At 60.8% G+C, this 25,442-nt stretch overlaps 1 protein-coding gene and 1 long non-coding RNA gene across 2 annotated transcripts; both read left to right on the top strand.

The window, feature by feature from the left end:
• The first annotated feature begins 471 nt into the window (after nt 1–471).
• LOC129536446 (uncharacterized) lies at nt 472–7,391 on the top strand. The gene is made up of 3 exons (XR_008681811.2): nt 472–2,298; nt 2,747–3,374; nt 5,732–7,391. It is a non-coding gene; the product is annotated as an uncharacterized LOC129536446 (long non-coding RNA).
• Nucleotides 7,392–10,598: 3,207 nt separating this feature from the next.
• Nucleotides 10,599–15,834, top strand: LOC129537066 (uncharacterized). The gene is made up of 2 exons (XM_055396372.2): nt 10,599–10,909; nt 11,047–15,834. Exon 2 carries the CDS (start codon nt 13,045–13,047, stop codon nt 14,161–14,163), a length of 1,119 nt encoding a protein of 372 aa, XP_055252347.2. The 5' UTR covers nt 10,599–10,909; nt 11,047–13,044; the 3' UTR covers nt 14,164–15,834.
• The last annotated feature ends 9,608 nt before the right edge of the window (nt 15,835–25,442 follow it).

Genomic DNA, 25,442 nt, shown 5'->3' with positions numbered 1-25,442 from the left:
TTAGTGGGTGGGTATTTATGCTTTTCACTTTTAACCACTCCATTTAGGGCGTTCGCTTGGGAAACACCATCTTGCAGGGGATCAAGGCCGTCCTTTGCCAGAAATCTCCCCTCTGAAGATCTGCAGATGTATGAACCCCGCGCCCAGTGGAAGTGGAGACGATAAATTAATAGATCACAGCTCCACTTCCAATCACTTCTCGGGAACCGCATGCGTTTTAATTAACCCTTGTTGATGGAACGGAGAGGGGCCACAAGGACCCTCCTGGCGTCTCTCCCTGGGGTGAGGGGGCGTCTTGGATGTACCTGGGCCAGGAACTGGTCTAACCTGTCTGCTAAGTCAGAAGTCCCGAGGGAGTCGTCGGTAGTCCAGGGCCATGGACAGCCAGTGTGGAGAGCAGCTGTGTCCCTGAGCTGCTGACGGCAAGGGGGGTTCTCTGGGGAGGGAGGGAGTTCTGGCTGCAGGGTGGGCTCGGAGGAGAGCATCTCTGAGTCTGGACTGTGGGGAGGCCAGCCTTGTGCTGGGGGCTGTGTCCTTGGCCTCCAGGCCCGAGTGCGCTTTGGGGCAGCCTGCTCCCCACAGAGGGGGCCGGCCCGACTGCCTGGCTGTTGGCAGGACCCCTGCCTACTCCAGAAGTGCTGGGGGCTAGACCTGGGGCCCTGAGCCCCTTTGGGGTGACAGGAGGGGGGATCGTCTGAGACCCTCCAGGAAGGAAACTGGAGAGTGCTTTGCTTTGTTGCTCCAAGTTCCCAGCCTGGAAAGTGGCCATGACCTTCAGCTGGTCAGTGGCCATTCCTGGCACGGGAGTCTTCCAGGACCACTGGATGCAGCAGTCTGGGCTGGTCCCTGAGCAGGTATCTGGGGTGCCTGCCTGGGCGAGCAGGACGCACAAAGGAAGCAGGTGGGTACCGGAAGAGGCTGCTGATCTGCTGGGCGGTGTCTGGGCCGGAGCGTACTTGTGCTGTGACCCTGCAGTCGCGTCACTGCCGGCGGAGGACGAGGGGACAGGCCAGCAGGTGCCGCGCTGTTCCTCCTCCATCTTCCCTAGGAACCAGATAGAATCATTGCCATGTCTCTAGTTTTTTAAAGAAAACCTGGATTAATTACAGTCTTACTGGATATTGAATAAGTATCAAAGAGATATTAGCAGCGTGTGGAAGAAAAACAGCGATTATGTAGAAAATAAATTTATTCTCATTATCGTGGTGTCTATTTGGGCTTCACAGACTCGCTAAGTGGATGAGCCTGCGACACACGGTGGGTCTGCAGCTCCTCCAGGGACCTGGTGTGGCCGTGCCCTCTGCAGACGGTGACCACGGCCTTGGTCCTCTCTGCCTGCAAGTGAGCGTCTCTCTAGTCCACTCGCGGGCGCCGTTCCAGGCGGCTCTGGGCTTGGAAGCTCCGCAGACTCACTCAGGCTGCAGGCCGGTATCCAGGGTTCTGCCCTGGCGTCCAGGGCCATGTGGGTGTTTCTGTGTTTGCCTGTGGCCTCGTGTCCTCAGGAGGGCTGCGAGAGGCCCCTCTGCAGGTGCGGGGTCCTTCCCAGAGTCCACTCCTTAGCTGACCCCCGTTGTCTGGACCGACTGTTACCTGCGCTTCCTTCTCCCACGCTGGCTTCTCTTTCATGATCGTCTATAATAAGACGATTCATTTTCACGTTTTAGTTCTGTTTCCCAGCCATGTGCTCGGTGATCTTCCTGGTGGTTCTTTTCGTCTGATTCTTGTGGGTTTCCCGGGAGCCTGGGGGTATCAGCTCACAGGGCCCGTCATTGTAACTCAACTGCTTCTTCCCGTTTTAACCCTCTGATTCCCCCTCCCCAGACAGCTCAACAGGGTGATGGCTCCACTGGGGGTGGCACAGCCCCCCGACCACTGGGCTCCTGGGAAGGGGTCCCTGAGGAAGAGTCGCCTGTCCCTCGTCCCCTGGAGAGTGCCTTTCTACAGCAGCAATGGCCACAGTGGAGGGGGGGGGGCGTGATTCTTCTCCTGAGCCTCCCTGATTGATGACTTTTTGAAACAGTTTTACTTGTTTGCTTGTTACTTTTGGCGGCGCTGGTTCCTCAGTGCTGCTGGGGCTTTTCTCTCCTTGCTGCATGCAGGCTTCTGATCGCAGTGGCTCCAGTAGGTGTGCAGCGCGGGCTCTGGGGCAAGCGGGCTTCGTGGCTGCCACACGTGGGCTGAGTGCGTTCAGCTCCCGGGCTCAGGATAACGGGCTCAGGAGTTGAGGTGGCCAGGCTCAGCTGTGCTGCGCAAGTGGGATCTTCTGGATCAGGGATTGAACCCTTGTATCCTGCACTGGTAGGTGGATTCTTTACCCCTGGTCCACCAGGGAAGCATATATGTTGATGGATTAAAAATTTTTTTTATACTGTTTTTAAAGGTTACACTTCATTTATGGTTACTGCAAAATACTGGCTGTATTCCCCGTACATCCTTGTAGCCTGTCTCACACCCAATATTGTCTACCTCCCGTGTCTGTTCACGTGGGGCCAGGCTTGCAGGGGCCTGGCTGTGGGGAGATGGGATCCTGGGAGCCTGGCCTGAGGCTGGCAGGAAGGGCGCTCTGTTCTCAGTCTCCTGTCTGATTTTTCCAGGTCCTAGAAGGGAGCCTGGGGAGGTGCTGACTGACCCAGCAGTGGACCCCGGGCACCCAGGGGGCCTCAGCAGGGCCCCAGACTCCTGCCCCTCTGGGAGGGATCCAGAGTGTCAGCTTAGGAGCCTGCCTAAGCTGCTCCTTTCCCCCCAGGTTGCTGGGTGGAGCCTCCCTGTCCGAGGTCTCTGAGAGGTGCTACCCCCAGGACAGTGCCCTCCCGGGTCCGTCACAGCTGCCCTGGTCCAGAGCTGCCTCCAGGAAGGTGCCTCTTCGGTCCTCCCCTCTCTCATCAGTCAGAGCGCGTGCAGCCTTCTTGGTCAATAGGGCTGGATTGCAGGTGTCGGGGGTGAATGGATGGGGAGTTAGTGTATAATCAATAGTGCATTTTGAATGAGGGGATAGACTGGATTGTTTATTACGTGGTTCGGGTCAAAATTGGACCTGTGATTAGAGAATAGAAGTCAAGCCGCAGGTCTTGACCCAAACCACCTGGAAGGAGCGTGCTTTCTGGAGCTGGCCGGGCGCGGTCTTGCTGCTCACTGGACGAGGAGGGAGAATTTGCGGGGTATGAAGTGGGGTCCTTCCTGAGCAGGACGTGGTTCTGGAGTTGGGGCAGAAGGAACAGACCCACATATACGGATGTGAAGAGAGCCACCAAAAGTCTGTGAAAAATGCATGGTAACCAGCGGCCTCGGAAAGAAGCCAAGGCGCACGTGGATTCGCAGAACATACAATGGAGGCAGAGCCTCTAGTCACTGAAGCCAGCCTACCAACTGCCGAGGTAATCGGTGACAACAACAATAACTTGATGGAAATGTGGAAAAGGGGCAAGATTAGACAAATGGAAGAATGGGCGAACGTCCTCTGCTGGGCAGAGGTCTGACCCGAGAGGAGACACGCGATGGCACGCCCGAGGCCCGGTCTCACACCGTGGGGCGTCCGCAGAGGGCACAGGGCAGGGCAGGGGCGCAGGGGCTGATTCGGGGCCAGGAACACGTGGGCGCCGGGTTTCTGGTTTTAAGCTCAGGGCAGTGTGAACCCAGCTTGGGGAGGGGGAATTCTCCCCGGGGACAGGCTCCCTGCTGCCCCCGGAGGCCTCCCCCCACCCCCGGTTCCAGCTCGAAGCCTGAGCCTTCTGGCCTGGAGGCCCCTCTTGTTCCGCATCTCTGAGCCTGAATCCTGCCCCCTGCTTTCCTGCTGTCTCTCTTCGCCTCCATCAGCCCTGTGTCCGGAGTGGGGACCAGAGGGGGTGGCACTGCGGGGGTTCCAAGTGCCAGCCCTGTGCGCACCGCCCTCTGCTCCCCTGGGTGTTAACCATAGGACCAGCATCATGGGCCCTGAGGACGAGTCCAGGCTGGATGGGAGAACGCTGGACCAGGGGGTGGGGGCGGGTGCTGGGAGTCAGGGGGCAGCTGAGGGCGGTGCTGGGGCTGGTTGTGGAGACAGGGACCAGAGCTCGGGAAGGGACGAGGCCCAGCAGAAGCAGGGGAGGCGGGAGAGATCCAGCCCCGGAGCTGCGCGGTTGTGTGCCTGCAGCCATGCTTCTTGTCCGGGTCACAGGCCAGGGCTCCAGGCTTAGCCAGGTGGGGTCACTGGCAGAGGGACCCCTGAGCCTTGCAGACCAGATGCCCTGGGAGAGCTGGGGCAGCGGAGCTGGATGTCTCGGGGGCCCGGGGCACCCGTGGAGCCCAGGAGTGGGAACTGACGGGGCCGGGGGACAGGAGGTGGTGAGCGGAAGGCCTGGAGCCGGCCAGGGGCCTCGCCAGCTTTGTGACTGTCTGAAAGCCCCTGCTCTGAGCCCCGCTGGCCTCAGCAGAGGTGGGGGGTGCTGTAAGGGACAGGTGGCGAAGCCCCCTGAGTGTTGGCGATGGCAGGCTAGAGACAGAACACAGACCCTGTAAATCCAATGATCTCAAGTGTCACCTGCAAAAACCCAATTATGGAGCAGATTAACTCAGAGTTACAGATGCAATTGAATTAGCGAGGCATGTTTGGCTCACACACAGCCCTGCTGGACAGCGGCCGAGCTTGGGTGCCACGGCCTGGGGGACACATTGCCAAGGGCGTCCTCGGCCAGGGAGGGGTGACCCGCAGGCCTGCCCCATGCCCTCGGCCACTCAGGAACTTCGCCAACTCCCGTCGGAGACTTCCTGCTGCAGTGTGCACTGCGGGAAGGCCCGGAGGCAAGCTGGACTCGACGCCCAGCCGGAGACTTCCCTCTGTAGTGTGCACTGCAGGACGGCCTGGAGGGGAGCTGGACCTGACGCCCGGGGGCCAGCGGCCTCGGCTGACTGCTCCCCATGGCTCTGCAGCAGCTGCTCTTTTGTTTACAAGTCCACCAGGGGTCCTCTGAGGGTGGACCGCCCAGCCTCCAAGAATGGGGTGTGGTTTATTCTGGGCACCGATGGACTCCTAGAGGAGGCGGAGCCCAGGGAGGCCGAGAGGAGAGAGCTGCCGACTCAGGGGTGACCCTGGAAGTGCCTGTCCAGCCGTCTTCCTTGCCCAGAAGCTGAGGGGGGCTAAAAGCAAGATAAACAAACATGTGGTGGTGCCTCCGGGGAGTGCTGAGACCCTCCTCCCGCCCCCCAGCCCTGTGGCAGGATCCTGTGGCAGGATCTCAGCCACAGAAGGGAGCCTGGCTAGGGTGGTGCAGGCCAGGGGGACTTCCTGGAGGAGGAAAGGTTCGGGTGATCAGGGAGAGCAGAGAACAGAGAGGGAGGGGGAAGCAGCGGGGGGCAGAGGAGACTGGGGGGGCACGCTTGGGGCCCTGGAGTAAGGTCTGGGGTAGGAGGTGTGTCCGAGAGGCCCCTGTGCCCAGAAAGTGGGGTCTCCTTGAGGCAGGCTGAGGAGGGACCTTGGGGCTGGGAGGAGGTCAAAGCTGGTCTTGTCTAGTGGCCCTGAGACACTGGTCAGCACACCCTTTTTGCTGTGGGGGAGGGAAGCCGGGGTGACAGTGATAACCGTTTGTTTATTTTTTGGCATCTCACATGTGGGATCTTAGTTCCCTAACCAGGGATGGAAACTGTAGCCTTGGAAGTGCAGAGTCGTAACCACTGGACCACTAGGGAAGTCCCCTCGGAACAACATATTCTTATTTTAATTGACTTCTGATCTTTCTGAACTTTCCGTTTCCGGCAGAGCTGAGGGGAGGACACCATCCCTGGAGCCCGCTCGGAGATTCTAGAACAGAAGGGACGTGGCGCGACGCGGGCTGTCTCAGGCGGAGCCTCGGTTTCCATGTCGCAGAGACCATGTCCCCACATGACAGAAAGGACTTTCTGTCCCCAAATCCATTGTGAAACACGTCAGCAGGACTTTGAAATTTCCAAGAAGGGACGGCTGTGGCGCAGGAGGTCAACCAAGTCACTCCGTGGGTGGAATCTCATGTTGAAGAGCTGTGATCACATTCGAGGGTCTAAACCCGACCCAGTGGTGAGGTTCTGATGGCCCCATGGCCTGTGTGCACAAGGGGGGTCTCTAGAGCTGTGCCACTGAGCTTCGTCCTGTTAGACCCTTGCTCTGGCTGAAGGGCGCTGAGGACAGGGCGTCAGGCATGAATATTCGGAGAACAAACTCGGGACCAGGGCCCGGGAGAGTCACCACCACTCAGGTGTGGGCAGTCCATCCGGACACATGCGCGGGAGAGACCTCGGGTGTCGGCCGCTCCCCAGGTCCCCCGTGTGCCTGCTGCCCCTGCCTTAGCTCTCCTGCCTCCGTTTGTTCATCTGTAAACTGGGGACGGTCAGGATTCATCTGAGACTGTTTTGAGGTTCCAGTGGGAAATGAATGTCAAACTCTTGCGTGGAGGCCGATCAGTATGAGCAGTGTGCTGGCCGGGAGCCGTCCACACTTCGCTCGCAACACAAGAGATGCGGCTGTTTCTCATGGGCCAGAACTGAGCAAATGACTTTTTGTCAAAGCTTTAAACACTGTTTTACTCTTGGTTACCACGTATAAGGAAAGGAAAGGCAGTTCAATTTGCAGTAATTAATTTAAAACACTGGACACCTCGAGAATTGAAGTAGTTTCTGTTCACCAGGCCCAGTCTGCCCGGGGCAGCCAGCCTGCCAGCCCAACCCCATGACCTGGGTCCCGGGCCCCCTCGGGGAGCCGTGGTCCCCCCTCTCAGCTGCGACCAGCTCCCAGGCTTGTGTCTGGTTCTTCCCGCGTTGGGAGGTCTCGGAGTTCCTCCGAGGTGGAAGGTTCTGTGGGCACCACTCGCTCTGGACCTGACCTTCTCATCGTCACACGCCTTCCTCCCGGCCGAGTCGCCGCTGCGGGTGCGGCCCGGCGTCTCCCGGCTGCTGCTGCACATCCTCCCGGCCTCCTTCTCCGTGACTCCGTGTTCCCTCGGGCCTCTCTTCCCTTGCAGCAGCCGCGTCACCCTCTCTCTGCACTCCCGTGCTCCTGGCTGATTCCTCTTCTGGCCGTCAGACACAACCACACGCTTTGCTGTCGGTGCCGGGCTGGACTCGCAGGGACCCGCCAGGGTCAGGCTTTGCAGGGAGTGCTGCGGCGGCACCATCCCTGTGCATATCTGTCGCTCACGTGGGCTGGTGAGCGGCAGCCAGCCTGTGCTTCGAGCCCGAGCCCAGGTCCGTGTCCCTGGTTACGGATCTGACCTGTGCTGTGCGGCCACTGCTGTTACTTCCCTCTCCCACCTCCTCCCTTTGTGTTTCATTAACAGTGAAGCCCGGGAGGTGGTCCTGACCCCGAGAAACATCTCAGAGCCTTGGAAGGTAAATAGCTTCCGACTCCCAGCAGGAGACCACGGCCGGTGTTCCTGCTGCTCAGCTGCCCAGACGCGTGGCGGGAGGCTGGGGTGCTCCGTAGGCCCCTGGTCACCACCTGCAGCTTCTCTGTGCTGACCAGGTCCTTGGGGATGATGTGCCCTTTGGCCCCCGAGCTTCCTGGGATCCTGCCAGGCAGGCGGTTCACCCCTCCAGGTGCAGAGGAGGTCCTTCTGGGACCGTCTCCCTGGGGCCCTTGTCCCCCCGCTGGTGGGACGGCATGTGTTGTGTGTTAGTCACTCAGTTGTGTCTGACCCCATGGACTGTAGCCCGCCAGGCTCCTTTGTCCATGGGATTCTCCAGGCAAGAGCACTGGAGTGGGCACCCAGCTTCTGTACAGATTTTGCTGGTGGGCTGGCGGGTTCCTGTCTCACCAAGGAATTGTGTCCTTAAAGAGAATGTTCTCAGTGCGGCCCCTCTGATGAGGTCTGTGGCCGCAGGAAGCCAGTCTATGGGGCAGGCCAGCCTGCATGTGGGGGCACCCACAAACCTGTCCTGGGCTCCCCTCCCCTTCCCCCCGCCGAAGGAGTGCATCTGCCTTCCCTGATCCCATCCGCTGCAGCCCCATTGCTCCCTAAACCCTGAGCTGAGTGGATGTTCCCCAGACAGCCCAGGGCCTCATCTAATTTCACTGGGAACATAGCTCAATTTGAGCAAAGCCATCGGCGAAGAATTCATACTTTCCCCATAAACCTGCTGCCCTGGCAGATGTCAGTGCGGGTGGGATGGAGGTGCCATTCAGACTCCAGGTCCATTTAGATGAAAATGTCTAATCAGAGAAACACCGGGGGCTTAGGCGAGATGGACCACACAATTCCAAAACAATTTATCTTGGAAATTAACTCCGAGGAAAAGTTTACCCAGGGGGCTGGAGCTTTAAGTTTTGTTTTCAATTTATTACAACCCCAAGGCCTTGTTTCCCGCCAGTGCCAGGGTTAGCGCAGCTCTGGGGTCACAGCTCTGGGGTCAGAACAGCTCCTGGCAGAACCTCTGACTCAGGCCGCTCCACATGGGCCCCCTTCCCGCACGTTCCAGGCTCTGCCGTCCCCGAGATATATCACCAATTCTGTGGCTCTCAAGCCCTGGGAGCTCATCCTCTGGGTCCCCATGCACCTCCAGGCTTGTCGTTATCTCTCCCTCGCCCGGAGCCTCTGCCCGGCTCCTTCCTACCCGCCATGCCCCCTGCCCCCGCTGCATCCGTGCCCCATCCTTGCGGCGGCTCTCTGCATGGACTGTGACCTTCAGGCCTTCACCCTGCCGAGAGCTCGGACTGTGGCTGCATAGCCCAGGGCACTCAGAGGCCAGTTCTGGAGCCAGGCTGCTGCTGGAGGGCTGTGTGGCCTTGGGCAAGTCGCTGCCCCTCTCTGTGCTCACTCGAGATCAAAGGGGATGGGAACAGTCTGCTCAGGAGCTGTGGGAGGATGGGATGCTTACATTCGGCGCAGGCTGTTTGGGAACGCACATCTACAGACCCCAGCCAGATGCCCTAGGGGGCTCACGCCCAGGCTAGGGGAGGGGGTGGGCAGGGGCCAGAGGTCCAGAGGGGGGCACAGTCCCGGAGCCTGCTCATCTCGGGGTGGGGTCCTGGGGACACCCTGTCCCTGGGTCGTAAGGAGATCCCACAGAGCTCCCTGAAGCTGGGTGGGGGTCCAGTGGTCTGGGAGCCCCCCACTCCTGCAGGTCCAGTGAAATATGAGCTCGGCCTGTGAGCTTGGAGCCACTCTGGTTGTGAATCGTGTTTCTTGATAAACAGGGAAATGAAGAAATTTTCAAACCACTAGGGATTCAAATAAATTCTCAGTAGGTAATAAATGGAGCCATTAGGGAAATTGAAAGTGGATTTGCTCCCTGAGACCAGGGTCACCTGCTTTAACCTCTGAGTGTTTATTTTCCCTGTTTCCAGGTGTCTGAGCCCCTGGTGCCCCCGGGTAGGGGTCTGGCCACCGGGTTAGGGGACCCCTGCAGAGGGGGGAATGCCAGGAAGGGAAGCTGCTGGAGTCCTGCAGGGACACACCCTGAGCTCGTGGACACTGTGAAACGGGTTGGGGCTCCTGCCTGGACGGGGCGGTTCTGGTCGTCCAGGGGTCTGTTGGGAGCTCCCCTCCCCTGCTCTGCGCGTTCACTGCAGGCAGAGGCCCTGAAGGCAGGGGCCACAGAGCACAGGCCCGACCCTGGGTGGACACACCCAGCGGTCAGCTTTCCTCCTGGGGCCAGTCAGGGTGAGGGTCTCCGAGGGGCCCAGCCCTTTGAGGGGTGTGGATGCAGAAGCTGCCAGGAAGAAAGTGGGTGGGCCCTGGAGTTGACCTGGAATGCTGGGGGCCCTGGGGGCGGGGCAGCAGGGGGCTAGGCCACCGACGGGGGTCTCCATGGTGGGGTGGGGGCTTCCAGGGCCCAGGCCTGTGCTCTGGTCCCCCCAACACCCTCTGCTTTCTGTGAAGACAGCGAGTGGGTGGCAGGTCCTGCCCTGTGTCTGCTTCCCACGCCCCAGGTCAGACTGCTGTTAGGAAGCTCAGCATTGCTTGACCGGAGGGCACGTTCGGGGTTGGGGACAGGATGTGGGGAGCCTGTGTCTTCCGGGCCGACCTCAGCCTCGCTCACTCGCAAGGGGACTCGGGGGGCTCTGTTTGTGGTCCTCACGTGTGAGTGGGAGCCGTGCCCATGGCCCCCCAGCTGGCCCCCTCCTGCGGAAGCCCTGGCCGCGGTGGGTCAGAGGTGGTCTGCGTTTGCTGGTCTGGGCATGAGGTGGGCCGGGGGCCGTTACAGATGAGGTGGCGGAGACAGGGTGGCCCCTCCTCTGACTGGAAGCAGCCGCTGGTGGGGGTCCTGGGGCCTTGGGGGCACCTCTGGGCTGTGAGCCCCCCAGGCCAGCCAGGAGCTCACCTCTGAGCCTGAAATCGGCCGTCAGCTGAGCCGCTCTTCAGAGAGTGAAAACCACGTTCTGCTAGATAAAAGCTCTCAGAGTTTCCTCCTTGCAGAGGATTCCGGTGGATTCCGAGCGCTTCGTGCGGTTTCCTGGCCGAGGGGGCTCCCTGCCCTGCCGCGTGGGCAGAGGCTCCGGCCCGCCCCGGGGGCCGGCCGAGGGCTGCTCTGCCAGCAGGTGGCGCTGTGCCCCCGCGCGGCCCGCTGCTGCCCTGCCTTCGCTGTCCCTCTCGCGCAGTGACCGGCGGAAACTGCTGTTGATCCAGGGACGCGGGTCCTGAGTCAAGGCCGGGTAAACACGGAGCAGGGCGTCTCTGCCTTGTGACGTGGCTGCGTCTGTGCCCGGCGCCCTGGGTGACGCCGGATCCGCTGTTTCTCAACCACGGTCTTTCGCCTGTGTGCCAGCAGGGAAGACCCTCTTGGCCTTGGCACAGGGGCGGCGGCTGAGACTCTGTCCTGAGGGGACACCAGCCCGGACGCGTCTGCAGGAGCCGGAGCTGCTCGGGGACAATGGCGCGGAAGGTGCTGAGGGCCAGCAGGCCTTCCAGGTGGACGGACGCCCCCAACCCACGGCCCCACCTGCGCCCAGAGCCGGACCCCCGCTTTGGTACTGGACGTGGGGACACCAACCTCTCACTGGGGGCAAAGCCCTTAGGCCCTGCTCTGAACCACACCTGCCTGTCTGCAGGAGGGAAGTGTGCTTGGCCCCTGACCAGCGGCCTATTTCCTTTGATTGTCTTCCAGGGCTGCTCGTTCCAAGGACACTGGGCTTGAGGAGCAACGTGATGACTTATCCTTCCCAGGGCTGCACCCTGGAGGCCGGCTTTGCTGGGGTGGGTCGTGGGGAGGTTGGAGGCAGCGAGGGGCCTCTGGGGCCCTTGTCGTGGGGGCTGTGCTGCTCCTAGGCACTCAGCCCAGGTGAGCAGCTGCCTGCTTCAGAGCCTCAGGGGAAGAGGATCTGGGCGCCTTCTCCCCACGATGGTCCCTTGTTAGCTGGGGGTCAGTGGCCTCAGGACACTGGGCAGGGAGGCTGGAGGTCAAGGAACTGCCCAGGGCCTCCTGTGGGCCCTGCTGGGCATGGGGAGGGGGCCATGTCCTCACTGGACTCCTCTCCTAGTGGGGACTCTGGGAAGAAGTGAAGGTGGGAGTCGTGTCCGGACCCCTGAGCTTCTGCCTGGTTGGCCTTAGTGGACTCGCAGCCAGCACTCACCGACATGGGGCTCCCACCCCCCCCTCCCTGCTTCGGCTTGCCCTCGGCCTCGGTCCCTTTCGGGTCTCTCCTTCTGCCGGCTCTGCTTAACGGCTCCTCTCCTCTCTTACACATCTTAATGCTCTTTTTGTTTTTAAACCTTTTGGTTGTTGCTCTAGAGCTTGCAATGGGCTTTCATGAAACTCTCCAGGCCAGAACACTGGAGTGGGTGGCCGTTCCCTTCTCCAGGGGATCTTCCTGACCCAGGGATCAAACCCAGGTCTCCCGCATTGCGGGCAGATTCTTTATCAGCTGAGCCATCAGGGAAGCCCTCCCAGGTGGCACTGGTGGTGAAGGACCTGCCTGCCGATGCAGGAGACATAAAAGACAGCTTTGACCCCTGGTTCAGGAAGGTCCCCTGGAGGAGGCCATGGCAGCCCACTCCAGTATCTCTGCCTGGAGAATCCCGTGCTCAGAGGAGCCTGGTGGGCTTCAGTGCACGGCGTCACAGGGTCAGACACGACTGGGCAACTTAGCGCACGCTGGCGCGCCGGAGTGAGCGACGCCCTCTCACCGTGAGCACAGGTCCAGTCTGCCCAGCGCACCCCACTTCCTGGGGCTGCAGGCACCTTGTAGTAGGGGTGTCTCCAGTCCCCGCTTACGACCTGTGCCATCTGCCTCACTTATCCCAACAGCGTTACCACCAAACACATGGCTGCCGCTATCGTGTTTTTGAACAAGCATTCAATCTGTTGAGGATTAGAAGAGGACAGGAGTTTACGTTATTTTCATTCGTTCTCTATCGTGTCTCCCCGTTGTAACCAAGGTCTGGGACTCTTGTCCTTTCGGACTCTTGTCTGACTGTGCCCGACAGATGGTGAAGTGTGGGAAGGGGGTCCCTAGCAGTCCCGGCCCCTGGGGAGCCCTTGCCCTGGGCTGTGACCTTCACCTGTTCGTCTGGCTGTTTCCCCCGCTGACCTGGGATGGAGGCCCAGAGGGCGTTAGAGAGGGGAGGTCGGGAGTTGGGAAGGATTTTAAGCAGGGGATTGCGGGGTGGGGTGGGAGGGAGGGCATTACTGCTGTTGTCCAGTCGCTCAGTCGTGTCCGACTCTTTGCGACCCCATGGACTGCAGCACGCCAGGCCTCCCTGTCCCTCACCAACTCCCGGTGTCACTCAGACTCACGTCCATCGCGTCGGTGATGCCGTCCAACCGTCTCGTTCTCTGTCTCCCCTTCTCCTCCTGCCCCCAGTCTCTCCCAGCATCAGGGTCTTTTCCAGCGATTGACTCTCCGCATAGGAAGGGCATGGTGGACTATAATTCGGGCAACTGTGAGCCCCACACCCACGGGGGTTTGGTCGACCTCAGCGAGGGACTTTCTGATCCAAGAAAGGGAAGATGGGCTGGGCCGCGTGAGAGCGACTATCTGGGCCGGTCCCCATGGCACAGTCACAGAGAAGCTGGAGCCGCAGTGGCCGTGCTGAGACATTAAAGAGCTGGAGGAAGCTTTCATAAAGCCGGGGGTGGGAGTGGAGTCCAGAAGTCACAGAGGAGATGGCGGATTCAGCTTCTGAAGAGCAGCGGGGTTCTTCCCCCGGGCTGAGGCGACAGACACCGCCCCTGCCCACCTCTCTGAGTGACCTCTGCTCCCAGCCAGGACCGGGGCGGCCCAGGCCTCCACACTCCCTGAGGGTGGGCATGGATCTGTGTGAGGGGCCGCTGCCCAGGGAGGGGTGGTCGTGGCTCTGTCGCCTGCTTGCCTGGGGGTGGGGGGCAGCCTCCCCCCAGTTCTCCCTGGGCCCTGGAGACCCCCGTGCCTGTTGGAGCTCACGGAGGAGCTGGGGGCTGTCCGGGTGGCACTCGCTGGACCTGGAGGACGAGCCTTCCCTCTGCCCTGTGACCAGGCTTCCCCACCCCCGTAGGAGGGGTCCCGTGGCAGGGGCCGCGCGCAGACCCGTGTCATCAAGGCCGGACCCTGGCGCAGTGGGAGCTGGGGGCCGGCCCGGCGGCCAGAGTGGAGACCGCCGGGTGCAGCTTGGAGCCTGGTGGCGGGCGGGGCAGGGCGGGCGCCTGCCTGGACCAAGCCCATCATCTCCCGAGTGCAGCTCCTGGGGGGGTGCTCCTCTGACCTCTGGACGGAACAGCCCGTCCGGGGTCACCTGTGACCTGATCAGGCCCCCGTCACAGGGAACTGGTGCAGGTGACTCAGGGACATGCAGGGGCTGGAGCGGGTGGCGGGTTAGCCGGGAGGAGAGGGCCACACAGGGCGGGAGGCGGAGCCCTCAGGTCTTGAAGAAGGGGCCTTCAGTCCCTGCTGCGCCTGTCCCATCGCCAGGGCCAGACCGGACGAACCCCGTGGTGGGGGTGGCAGAGCTGTGGACGTCGGGCGCGACCAGAGGTGGCCAAGACAGAGGACGGGGGCGGGGTCACTCCTGCCCCGGCCGGCATCAGTGCAGCGACACCCCCACTGATCTTGGAAATTATGGGCGACCCCCTATTCCTGGTGGGCTTCAGCCCCTCCCTTCTGTGACGCCTCCGTGGGAAGGCCAGAGTGTGTCCCGCAGCCTGGGCTACAGCCGGGAACGGCCGAGGCTACACCCATGGACAGAGCCCCTGACCCAGCCTGGCCGCCCCCCGAGGACTGACTGGAGGCTGAGGGGACGTGAGAGCTGAGGTGGTCCTGGGCGCTCCTGCTCTCAGTCCCAGAATTGCACTGAGGTCGTCCTGTGTGCGATCGAGGGGGCCAGGAGGGGAGACCCACACGGCCTAGGACAGGGACCTCCCTTCAAAGGGGGTGATCAGAGCAGCGTCCTGGAAAGAGGCCAGGAAGAGGTCAGGCAGGCAGAGTCAGGGGTGCAGAGGTCGGGCGGGCAAAGGTCGGGAGTGCAGAGGTCAGGCAGGCAGAGGTCAGCTGAGCAGAGGTCAGGCAGGTAGAGGTCAGGAGTGCAGAGGTCAGGTGGGCAGAGTCAGGTGTGCAGAGGTCAGGAGTGCAGAGGTGGGGCGTGCAGAGGTCAGGCGGGCAGAGGTCAGATTTGCAACTTGAGCCGTCATGCTACTGCTAGAGTGATATCCTCTCTCCTCTGTGGCTCCTCCTCAGAAAGGGCAGACTGTGTCCCGCAGCCTGGGCTACAGTTGGGAACGGCCGAGGCCATGCCCACTGACGGAGCCCCTGACCCAGGAAAAGGACAATGGTCTCTGATGGGGTGGCATGGAATGTAACTCCTACAAAAGCCCACATTGGTCCTGAGATGGCCATGGTCCCTTTTCACCCCCTGTTTTCCTAGAGCGTGGAGCTCTCACAACCTTTCCGATCCATCAAATGGGGCTTGAGATGCAATGACTTATTTATGAATGAAATTGGAGGTGGCGCATTAATAAATTATTTGAATCCATTTTTCTAAGAATATGATGGAAGATTAGTTGATGTATTAGAAATGCTGTGATTTTTATATTGTGATTATTTGTTCTTTTAAAGCAGAATTCATTTTCAATAGCTCAAAAATTGTCTAATTAACAACTTTGTTTACATTAAGAGATTGCCTTAATAGTGGGGGAGGGTTTTCTCCTCCAGAATTAATGGAAACAGTGAAAAGTTATTTAGGAGTCCTCATTTATCAAGGAGGCAATTTCTGCTTATTGATAAATGGGCGTTACAGGTCGTGAGTCGGAAGCAGGTGTGGTGTGCGCGTCTGTCCTGGGTGCCTGAGGCCAGGACTCAGATCTGCTCCTAGGACAAGGTTAGTCTTTGGGGAAAATTCCAGACAACCCGCTGCAAACAGCTCCGAGGGGCCTCTGCTGGCTTCCCGGGGTTTCCTGGGCACAGCTGGGCATGTGGCTGGGAGACCCGGGGTCAGGGCCTGCTCACCGTCTGCCAATGGCCTGGGGCGGCTGCTGGTTGTGGGGCAGGGGGCACTGTCCACCCTGCCCACCGGCGGACCCGGACCCTGAGGGGTGGGGCAGGGCAGCCCCTCCCTCAGAGCCTGAGGGGGCCTTCTGTGGACATCCCCCATGTGACCACTCCTGGGGCATCCACTCCGTGTGCCCGGGAGGCACTGGGCTTCTCCTCCGGGGACACGTGAGGTGTGGAGGGGACACACTTGCCTGCCCGCCCTTGGCCTCTCGCGGGAGATGAGCCCTGCGGAGTTGCCAGGCCCCCGCGACTCGGGCTGGGGGGCAGTGTCTTCTCTGACTCATCTCCAGACAGCCGGCCCCACTCAGCCTGCCCGGGGCTCAGGCCTCAGAGGCGCTCAGGTGGTGACGACTGGGTGTGACCCTGGGGAGCTGTGATGCCAGCCTTCAGGTGGTTCAGGTGTGGGGAGGAGGGAGCCCGCGTGTTGGATGGACGTCCTGTGGCTGCCTCTCCCTCTGAGTCTGATGACTGAGCAGCGGTGGAGGGGGACTGGGGTTTCTGGGTGAGGGGGTGACCCAGACAGTCTGAGGGCACAGCCTCGTGTGGGGAGTCGGATGCAGTAGGTGGGCTGGGTGCCAGGGCGTGTGGACAGTGATCTTCCCGGAGTGGGTGGCAGGAGCGCCCGGGCTTCCCCGGGAGACGGTGAGGGTGGGCGTGTGAACGTGCAGACCGCAGACCAAGGCTCGGGGTGGGGGGTCTGGTCAGTGTTGGGGACCGGGTGCTGGGGGTGGGCGTCTTAGACATAAAACGTGAAGTCCCCGCTGCAGGCCTCATGGTGAGCAGGGGGCACCCGTTCCCCTGGAGTGGAAGGTCTGTGGGTGTGTGGAGAGGAGAAGGGGTCGGGGCCTGTCCGGGGCGGGAGGATCATGGGGACTGGGGGAGCCTGGGGTGCGTGTGCTGCGGGGTCCGCGGCCTCCGTGCTGTGTCTCAGGCAGCGTCCCTCCCCCAGCCTGGGGGCACCCTGTGAGTCAGGCCTCGGTGACACAGATGTGGTCTCCTGCCGCTTTGGGTCTATTTTTTGGTCTTTTCCCGCTGCAGCTGGAACGCCCCCAGGCTGTCGCCCCGGGAGGTCCTGCAGGTCTGGCCCCCGCAGCTGTGTCCACAGGGGCCAGACCCGCTCTGGGCGTCTCTGCTATGGGGTGTCTCCCCGTCCTGTGGGGGGCTCCTGCCCTGCGGCCGGGCCTCCCCCCAGGTGGAGACCCTGCCCGGCCAGCACGTGGTCTGGACCACCCTCCTGACCTCCCCGTAGTGCCCAGCGTCTCTGGGGTCTGTCGTTTCTGTTGAGTGTTGCCCGAGGAGTCAGGGCCAGTGGGGCCAGCTCTCCCGAGACGGGGCCATGTGTGTCCTGGTTCACAGACTGACCCCTGAGAGGTTAGGAAGTGTCTTCCTGTGTTGTCTTTTTAGAAGAGCGTCTGCTTGTGAAACGGGATCAGGCCGTGCTCTGGGAGGAATCCCAGGGCCGCCCCCTTCCTCCGGGTCTCTGGCTGTGGCAGTTTCTCTGGAGTTTGTCTCGGTGAGGTCTGTCCCTCTCACTCTGCCCTGAGGGCGTGACCTCCTTTCCTTCACCTCCCTGATGCTGAGGCAACCGGGAGACGCCGCAGGGACTGTTAGGTGTCTCTGGTCACTGTGCCCTTCAGCCCCAGAGGCTGGATTCGGTCCTTCCAGTCAACAACGTCCAGCCCCGAGAAGGACCGTCACAGGCACACACTGGGTCAGTGCGTCCCCCACGGGGGTGAAGTAGACTCCAGGACAGACCCCGACTCCTCGCAAGGCCGCAGAACGGGCAGTGTCCTTGTCCACACGGCTGGAGTCCATACGGAGGTCCGGCAGGGAGGCTGGGGTGCAGCTGGGCTCCGGTTCCCTTGCCTCTGCAGGGTTGGGCGGACTCTGGATGGGCTGTCAAAACACTCCCTGAACGTCCAGCTTGTGTCTCAGACCACACTGTTGGCACCAAAAGGTCCTTGGGTGGAGGATGGCTGGTCCTCACCTGTCCTGGCCCTTTGGGGTTGCTGCAACAAAGCACCATAAACCAGGTGGCTTGTGGGCAAGAGTGTTTATTTCTCAGGGTCTGGAGGCGGGAACCCAAGCTTCTCTGCCGCAGATCCCGGGTCTGGCGAGGGCCTGACTGAGACGGCGGGCTTCCTGCTGTGCCCTCATGGGCCTGCTGGCGTCTGTTGCGCAACAAGAGCATAAATCTTGATCACGAGGCTCTCATCCGCCTGGCCTCATCACCCCCACGCCCCGCCTCCCAGGAGGGTCCCCCACCCTGGGGACGCGGGTTTAACCACGTGATTCCGGGCACGGCTTCACCCTTTTCCTCCCTTCATTTCCCGGATGGGACCCCTGTGTTCTGGGAAAGAGTCCTCCATCAAGCCGGTGGTTCCTGACCTCAGATTTGGGGCTCCCCCATCGTTGCTGGGGTCACCTTTGTGCTAAGGACGGAGCTCAAATTCAGAATGAGCACGCGATCAGGCTGGCGGTGTTTCTCCAGCCCTTGAAAGTTCTGTGGGGGGAAGTCTGGGTGGTGAGATGTTGACGGACTCGCCCAGTCTGACACTGTAATGAATACACCTTGACTTTGACTTATCCCTTATTTTAAAACATGCCTTTATTATAGAGCTGAAAAATGCTCATTATAGAGGGTTTGGAAAACACTGAAATACACAGAGAAGAAACTTAGAAATAAATCAACCAGAACATAGTTGCCCAGAGACAATTCTTGTTAATTTTTTTTGATGTATTTCTTACGGAAGTTATGTCTTCCTAAGACTGCTCTGTAAAGACACAGGGATCACGTCCCAGGCCTAGTTCTGCCTGAAACTAGGACAGTTGATTCCTAATTAACAGCTTTCTTCATCTTGTAAGTGATGAATTTTAGCCACACTTGCATGTATGGGCGGCGTATTCTCCTACTTTCTTCTGTTTTCATCTTGAACTATTGACGCATGAATTCCTTTATCTCTTCCACCGTCTCCCGCTTGAGACAGACACAAGGACGCCTGGGCACGCCACGTGTCCGTGGGTCGTCAGGCTAAACTCTGGATGAGAGGAGGGGGAGGTGGGGGCCCAGGCAGAGCTGGGCTAGTGAAAGCTGAGGGTCCGGCCACTCTGTTCTGGGCATGGGAGCAACCTACCCGGCACGTCGGCTCTGAGACCGCTCGCCAGCCCCCTCCGCACAGTCCCCCGAGACTCTCAGAGCCCAGGCCTCCGGAGGGCTGGTCTTGGACTGTGGGCATGTGTCTGGCTGTGCGTGGCCCTGCCCGCAGGCCAGATGGACCAGGCAGCCCGATGAGGCAGAGGACACACAGCCTCCCCGTTCTGGGACAGAGCTGCACGGACTGGCCATGGTCACCGGTGCATCCACATCTGCTCAACTTAGGGAAACACAGAGGAGGGCGGATTTTGGGGGGCCGCAGTCGGCGCCCCTCCCGAGGGAGGGTCTGCACCCCAGCTCAGGGCCCCTGGAGGCCAGCCCACACAGACCGTGGGAGGTATTCAGACAAACATTCTCCTGTCCACAACCACAAGTGCCCGAGAGGTGGCCCCATGAGGTCTGGGACCAGGCTCCCGGTGAAACAGCCAACTGCCCCTGATTCTACCTGAACCTACCTGATCCCCCCTGATGTGCGGGCAGGGCCTGCAGGTGCCCTGAGCCCTGGTTCGGGGAGTGGGCAGCTGGACTGCAGCCCTCCCAGAGCCCATGTCCCTGCAGGTGACCGGCCCTGTCCTGAAGGAGCCATGAGGGTGGGGGGCGGTGCTCTGTCTGGGAGCCCGCCTTGGAGGTGAGGGGTGGACGTCATGGCCTGTGGGTTACCAGGAATGAAAGGGCTGCCCAGGCTCCCATGCCCAGCCAACGCTAGGTGCTTATATTTTCACAGAAGGAGCAGACAATGAGACAGGGAATGTTTTTGGCTTTCTGAGCCATGGGGTCCCTGTCTGAGCCCTCGGCCACTGCAGCCCCAAAGGAGCCAGAAAGATAAATGAATGGTGTGGCTGAGACCAATCGGACACGACTGAGCGACTGAACTGAACTGAAGTGAGACCAATACAACTTCATTCCCCCACGAGCAGCAGCAGCTGGGCACAGTTTACTCACCTGCTCTAAAGCCTTGCACCAGTCTGCACGGCCAGGCCACGCTGTGTAACAAACAGGCCCCATCCTGCTGCAGCCCTGTCAGTTCTCTGGGCAGCCCCTACCTTGGGAGGGGCTCTGTCCACCCGAGGGCCTGGGGGAGTGGGGCCAGAGGAGCAGCTTGGTGTCGGTGTCGGGAGCTCCTGGTCCAGGGGGACCTGCTAAGCGTGGGTGGAAGGGAGCAAGGCATCTCTGGGAGCAGCCTCGAGGGGGCTGGGCGTGATGTCACTGTTTCCTGCTTTAGCTCCACATGTGGGTGTCCCAAGGACAGACCGTGACCACCCAGGGAGACCCCGTACTGGCCCGAGGGTGAGCAGCTGCCTCTCGGGGTCCCCGGACGTGTCCATGCAGCATGGCCCCGGGGTGACCACTTCCCTGGATGGCTCCTCAGCCAGGGATGCCGTCATCCATGAGAGGAAGGAAGCAAGACTTCCAGGGCAATGGGGTCCAGCCCGGAATGGCCGGCGGGCCGCACGATGGACGTGCCGATGACGGGAGCCCGAGTCTGTGTTAGTGTCGTGTTCTGAAGACATGCGTGCTTCCCCTACATGGCTTATGAAATGCACATTTAATTACGTTGAGAATGGCTCCTGTTTATAGACGGCGCATGATCTATTTGTTTACATCTTGTTTGGCTCCTGCACAGAATTGTCAGTGTGTCCCTTAGGAACCAGGGAAGAGCGTCCGTGTCGGCGGAGTTATTAATGCGTCGTGCACAGAAGTCTCCCCAGGAACGACGCGGGATGAGCCTGCGTGGGGCCTGGCGCTGCCGTCAGGGGGCCTGGCGCTGGTCTGGGCGCACGCTCCCTCCCGGTCCCATCCACGTCCACATGGTTTCCTGACACCCAGCGGCTCTCTGCCCTCTTCTGCACATCCTGCCCTGAGCGGGCTCGTCTCTCAAAGTGGCTTTCCCAGAATTGGCTGCTGTTGTGGATGAGGAGACAGTTCTGTGGTTACACACTGTGTCCCTTGGAAGGAAGGCGGGTCTGAGCACACGCCCAGCACGCATGTGGGGTCAGGGCGGGTGAGGCGTGGCAGACGCGCGGTTGCAGAGCCCAGCCAGTGATGAGGGTGACGCTGCCTGGCACTTGATGCTTCTTGTCTGTGGCACAGAAGTTTCTGTACCGTTTTGAGGGTTTCTCTCTGAGGCCCGTGCAAGATGCCAGCAGGGCCGGTGGCCGAGAGCATTTCTGACCTAAAGACAAACACCCTGAAGTGTCGACAGCTGGGGCCAGGCTGCCGAGGCTGCTTAAGAAATTAGTGTGTTTACATTTCATGAGTTTTAACAAGGCTGCCCTTGTGGCCTTTGGAGACCAGTTCACTTACTGCTTCCCAGGGTCCTCAGACAAGCAGCCCTGGCTGTCTTCCTGCGAATGCCCCATCCACTGCGGGGACAGCCCAGGGGTGCCTCTGGCCTGTGGCCAAGTGTCCAGTCTAGCGGGTGGTGAGAGTCACTCTCTCGGAAATGAAGGTGAGGTCCCCGCGGGCTCTTCAGAGAAACAGAACCCCTGCAGGGCCTGGCTGCAGCAGGGAGCAAGGCTGTGGGTCCCAGGACCAGCGGTCGGCTGGCGGGGACCCAGGTGTGCAGGTGGGCTGTCCAGGCTGAGTGCCAGGGCAGGTGGCGACGCGTCCCCGCTCAGGACAGGCAGGTGGAGAGCAGACTCCCTTCCGTTCTGCTCAGGCCTGCGGGGGACAGACGAGGCCTGCACACTGCGGGGGACAGTCTTCCTCATGGTGGCCACCGACTCACATGTGATCTTGTCCAGGAACCACCCCAGACATGGCCAGGCGTCCCGTGCGCCCATGGCCCATCGGGCTGACACAGCTCACCAGGGCTGACTCTATGTCCGCCTGCAGAATGCCCAGCGCTGCCGTGGACACACCACACCTTCAAGGACATGGGATGCAGGATTCGAAGCACGGCCCCGCGAACCCGGAACACACCCCATGACCAGGAGCCCTGGATCTACGGATAGGAAGGTGGGGTGGCCCCGAGCCACGGCCCCGCCCTGCAGGCCCTTCAGGAGGCTGCAGCAACCACAGCCGGGCTGGAGTCAGGGAGCACCCCGGGCCAAGAAGGCCAAGGGCCCCGCAGCAATCATCTCCCCGGGTGAGCTAAGGGAAGGCAGCCTTCATCCTCATGTCTTCTCCCTGTGTTTGCCGTAATACGCAGGCCCCTGGAGCCGGTCCTGCGGGCGGCGTGGCACGGGGCCCTGGAGCCGGTCCTGTGGGCGGCACAGCACGGGGCCCTGGAGCCGGTCCTGCGGGCGGCGTGGCGTGGGGTTAGCCAGAGGGCAGGTCGTGCCTGGACCGCTTGTGCCTGGTTTCAGGCACCCGCCGTCCACTCAAAGTTACGATAACAGTTCTCCAAGAGGGCGGGGCTGATGTCCGTCCTTCCGGAGGCAGCAGCACTGGACACGCAGGTCAGCCCTGGGCGTGACCCCTGACCCGCCTTGGACCCCCCTTTCCCTGGAATAAGAGGAAAGAACCCCAGTGGACGGCTTGTCCTCAGACGCCCAACCCCTGCCCCAAACTCTGCTTTTCCTCCAGGACCTGGGTCCCTGCAGGTGAGTCTCTTGGCTTCTCGGTTCTGAGTTTCTTCTCCCTCTCACCCCTGCCAAGCCCTGTGCTCGTGGGGGTCTTGACACTGCCCGGGGGTCTGCAGCTCAGCCAGCGAGGAGCCCGGTCAGCGGCCGCGGCCCAGACAGAGACACGCGGAAAAAGATACGGCCCGCCCGCAGCCCAGCTGTGGGAAGTGTCTCCCTGGCAGGCCGCGCCGCTGCCTCAGGCCGTGTGTCCCGTGGGTCCCAAGGCGCTGCAGGCCCCGAGGAACTTATTTATTTGAGCGCAGTTGTGTAATAAAGTATTTAAATGGCTGTAGCATTCTTCATATTTTATTTTTTCCTCTTGGAGCTTATGACAAATAACTTGGATTTCATGAAATATATATTTTAAATGTCTTTACCCACCAAAAAGGCAATTCCCTCGCATGTTAATTAGATTGGAGAGATGAAATTGGAGGCACAAAAGCATATTTATAATGTGCTTTATTAATCATCGGCTGTTTCCAAGAAAATAATCACGTTGGACAAATGATAATATTTTGCTCTCATAACTGCGTTTCCGCGTTTATTCAAAACTCTCAGGGCTTCCCATTTGCCTTCAATTAATTATTCTTCTTCGAAAGACTGGTCGTATCCCTTTTTGGGGGATGTTTTTGCTGCTTTCGCTCCTGGGAAATGCTGTGGGAGCCCTGCCCACAGCAGCTAGGGGGATGCCTGACACCTCCCGTCGCCTCTGGTCCGGGGAGCCCAGGCGGAGCTGGACATCCTGATGGACCCTGTGCACCCCTGTCCACACCACTGCCGTGGGCATCCGTCCAGCTCTCATCCAGGGATGCCCTCCCCGCCCCTGGAATCCCCGTCACCTCCATCACCCTCAGGCCTCAGGGAAAACGTGGGCTCTTCCAGGATCCCGGCCCCGGCAAGTACACGGGCCCCGCTGGCTCACTGCCGCCCTGGGGGTGACCCCCTCGTCACGCGTGGAGACGCTGACCCTCCTCCTCTGTCCAGGAGAGAGCAGGCTCTGGTCACCTGGCAGGATGTAGAGGCAGGGGTGACCGGGGGTGTCCGGGCCAGCTTTCCTTCCCCTGTGAGTACCTCCTGCCCTGACGGGATGAGCGTGCGCAGCCTGGGGGTCACAGGCCAAGCAGCAGCCCCATGGGGGACCCACCTGGGAGCCTCGGCCCTCGGCCGACTCCCGGGAGCCTCTGGCAGGTCTGCTCGGCGACACAGCAGGTAGAACTTCCAAAGCTGTAGATTAAGACTGACGCTTCAAGACACCCAGGCCTCTGAGCGCAGGCGTGGAGGGAGTGGCCGACAGGGTGGGGTGGGGGCAGGCGGGTGGGCAGCCGGGACTCCGGGGGGCTGGGTCAGGCACAATGCTGAGGTCCCTGCCTTCCTGGGGTGTTGGGGCCCTCCCCGGCATTCTGCCTACAGCCTCTGCCCTTGCCCACCCTCTGTGTGCCAGGGGACCAACAACGGCTGTCCAGACAGGCTTCCAGAATAGCAGGCGGACCCCCAGCCTCACCCCATTGCCTGCCCTGGGCAGGCCGCCTCCATCTCCACCTGGGCCCTTCCTGCCTGGCTTCCTGCCCTGACTCTGCATAGCCTGGCCGCCCACCCGAGCCCCGGCCCCCCTCACCCCTCTGCAGGGCTCCCGCTGGGCCCCTAGAGGGAGACCCCGCGGGCCCCACCGAGCCCGGACCTCTGGCTTGTGCCGCCTCCTCCAGACCCCGGGGGAGCCGACCCGGGGCTCCCACAGCCAGCTCTGCTGTACCGTAGTTCTGCTCCTCATGTTTGCATCAGTCACTGTGCAGACACACTGCGACACAAGCAGAACACGCATCCTCCGCTCACGAGGAAGCAGCGTTCACGATCCCAGCGCTTCGGGGTGATCGCAAGCTCGTCACCGAGTGAACGGCTCACTGTGCTCTGAAACGGAAATCCGCGCCGGCGGGTCTGGGAAACCCACCGCCCGCCTTGCACACAGTGCCCCCGGGACTCGGGGCCAGACTCGTATCTCCGCTGCTCTGAATGCTGCCAGGTTGGAGTCCCCTTGGTTGGCTGTGCCGAGTCCATGGGGATAAAGATGGGAGCTTCCCACTGAAAGATTCCTGGAAACACACCCAGGGGCTCCGAGGAGAGCAGGGGCTCGCGGTGCTTAATGACTTCTGCAGAGCATCCTTGGGGCAGCGGCGCTGGAGGCCTGGACCAGGGGGGATGCAGGCCCTGGGGCGTGGGGCCCAGCTGCTTGCCCGCATCCTTCTTGGAGAGTTCCCGCCTTGTCGGTTTAAGGTCCGTCAAGTCAAAGCTTTTGTTTTTCCAGTAGTCATGTACCAGTGTGAGAGCTGGACTGAGCTCTTGAAGGCTAAGCACCAAAGAATTGGTACTTTCGAACTGTGGTGCTGGAGAAGACTCTTGGGAGTCCCTTGGACTGCAAAGAGATCCAACCAGTCCATCCTAAGGGAGATCAGTCCTGGGTGTTCATTGGAAGGACTGATGTTAAAGCTGAAACTCCAATACTCTGGCCACCTCATGCGAAGAGTTGATTCATTAGAAAAGACCCTGATGCTGGGAAAGATTGAGGGCAGGAGGAGAAGGGGACGACAGAGGATGAGATGGTTGGACGGCATCACTGACTCGATGGACGTGAGTCTGAGCGAGCTCTGGGAGAAAGTGAAGGACGGGGAGGCCTGTGTGCTGCCGTCCATGGGGCTGCAAAGAGGCGGACACGACCGAGCGCCTGAGCAGCTGAAAGCAGAAGAGCTCGGCGCTGCTCGCGTCAGCCCGCGCTTGCTGTTAACGCTCCCTCTTCCGTCGTTCGTCTTCGTTTACCAGAGCCACTTGCCGTTTTTTGTTACTTGTGACTTCAACAGTCCTGTTACTTCCCTATTTGTTGTCTTCAATTAAAAACGCACTTGTGTTCACGAAGGCACCGTGAGCTGTGCTTCGAGGGTTTCCTCTGCTGCAGACACTTTGCAGGGCTTGATAACACACAAAACACAAGCGTGTCACAAAACATGCCGCAGACAGTCAGGATAAACGTCTCAGGGGCTGCAGGACCGACACCCCTGCAGGGGTGAGGGGCAGACCCCCACTGCCGGGATCCAGAGGCCGCTGGAGCATCGTCACGTCTGTGGGGCCTGAACTGGACGTGGCGTCTCACCCGCTTCCCTCCGTCTGCCCGCCCGGGGCAGCCGCCGCGCGTGCATCTGGGCTCTGAGCGCCCTGGCCTCGAGGGAACCAGCAACCCCAGACCCCCGGACAGGAGGCAGCAGGAGCCAGGAGGGCGAGGCTCCTCAGCCCCAGTTCAGACGACTGCACAGAGCAGGGGGAGAGATGCTCAGAC

Source organism: Moschus berezovskii, chromosome 6 (genome assembly GCF_049115385.1).
Source record: "Moschus berezovskii isolate FMDL1 chromosome 6, NW_MosBer_1.0, whole genome shotgun sequence".
NCBI lineage: Eukaryota > Metazoa > Chordata > Mammalia > Artiodactyla > Moschidae > Moschus > Moschus berezovskii.
Note: the sequence above shows the minus strand (reverse complement) of the source record. Positions and strands in the feature narration are given on the sequence as shown.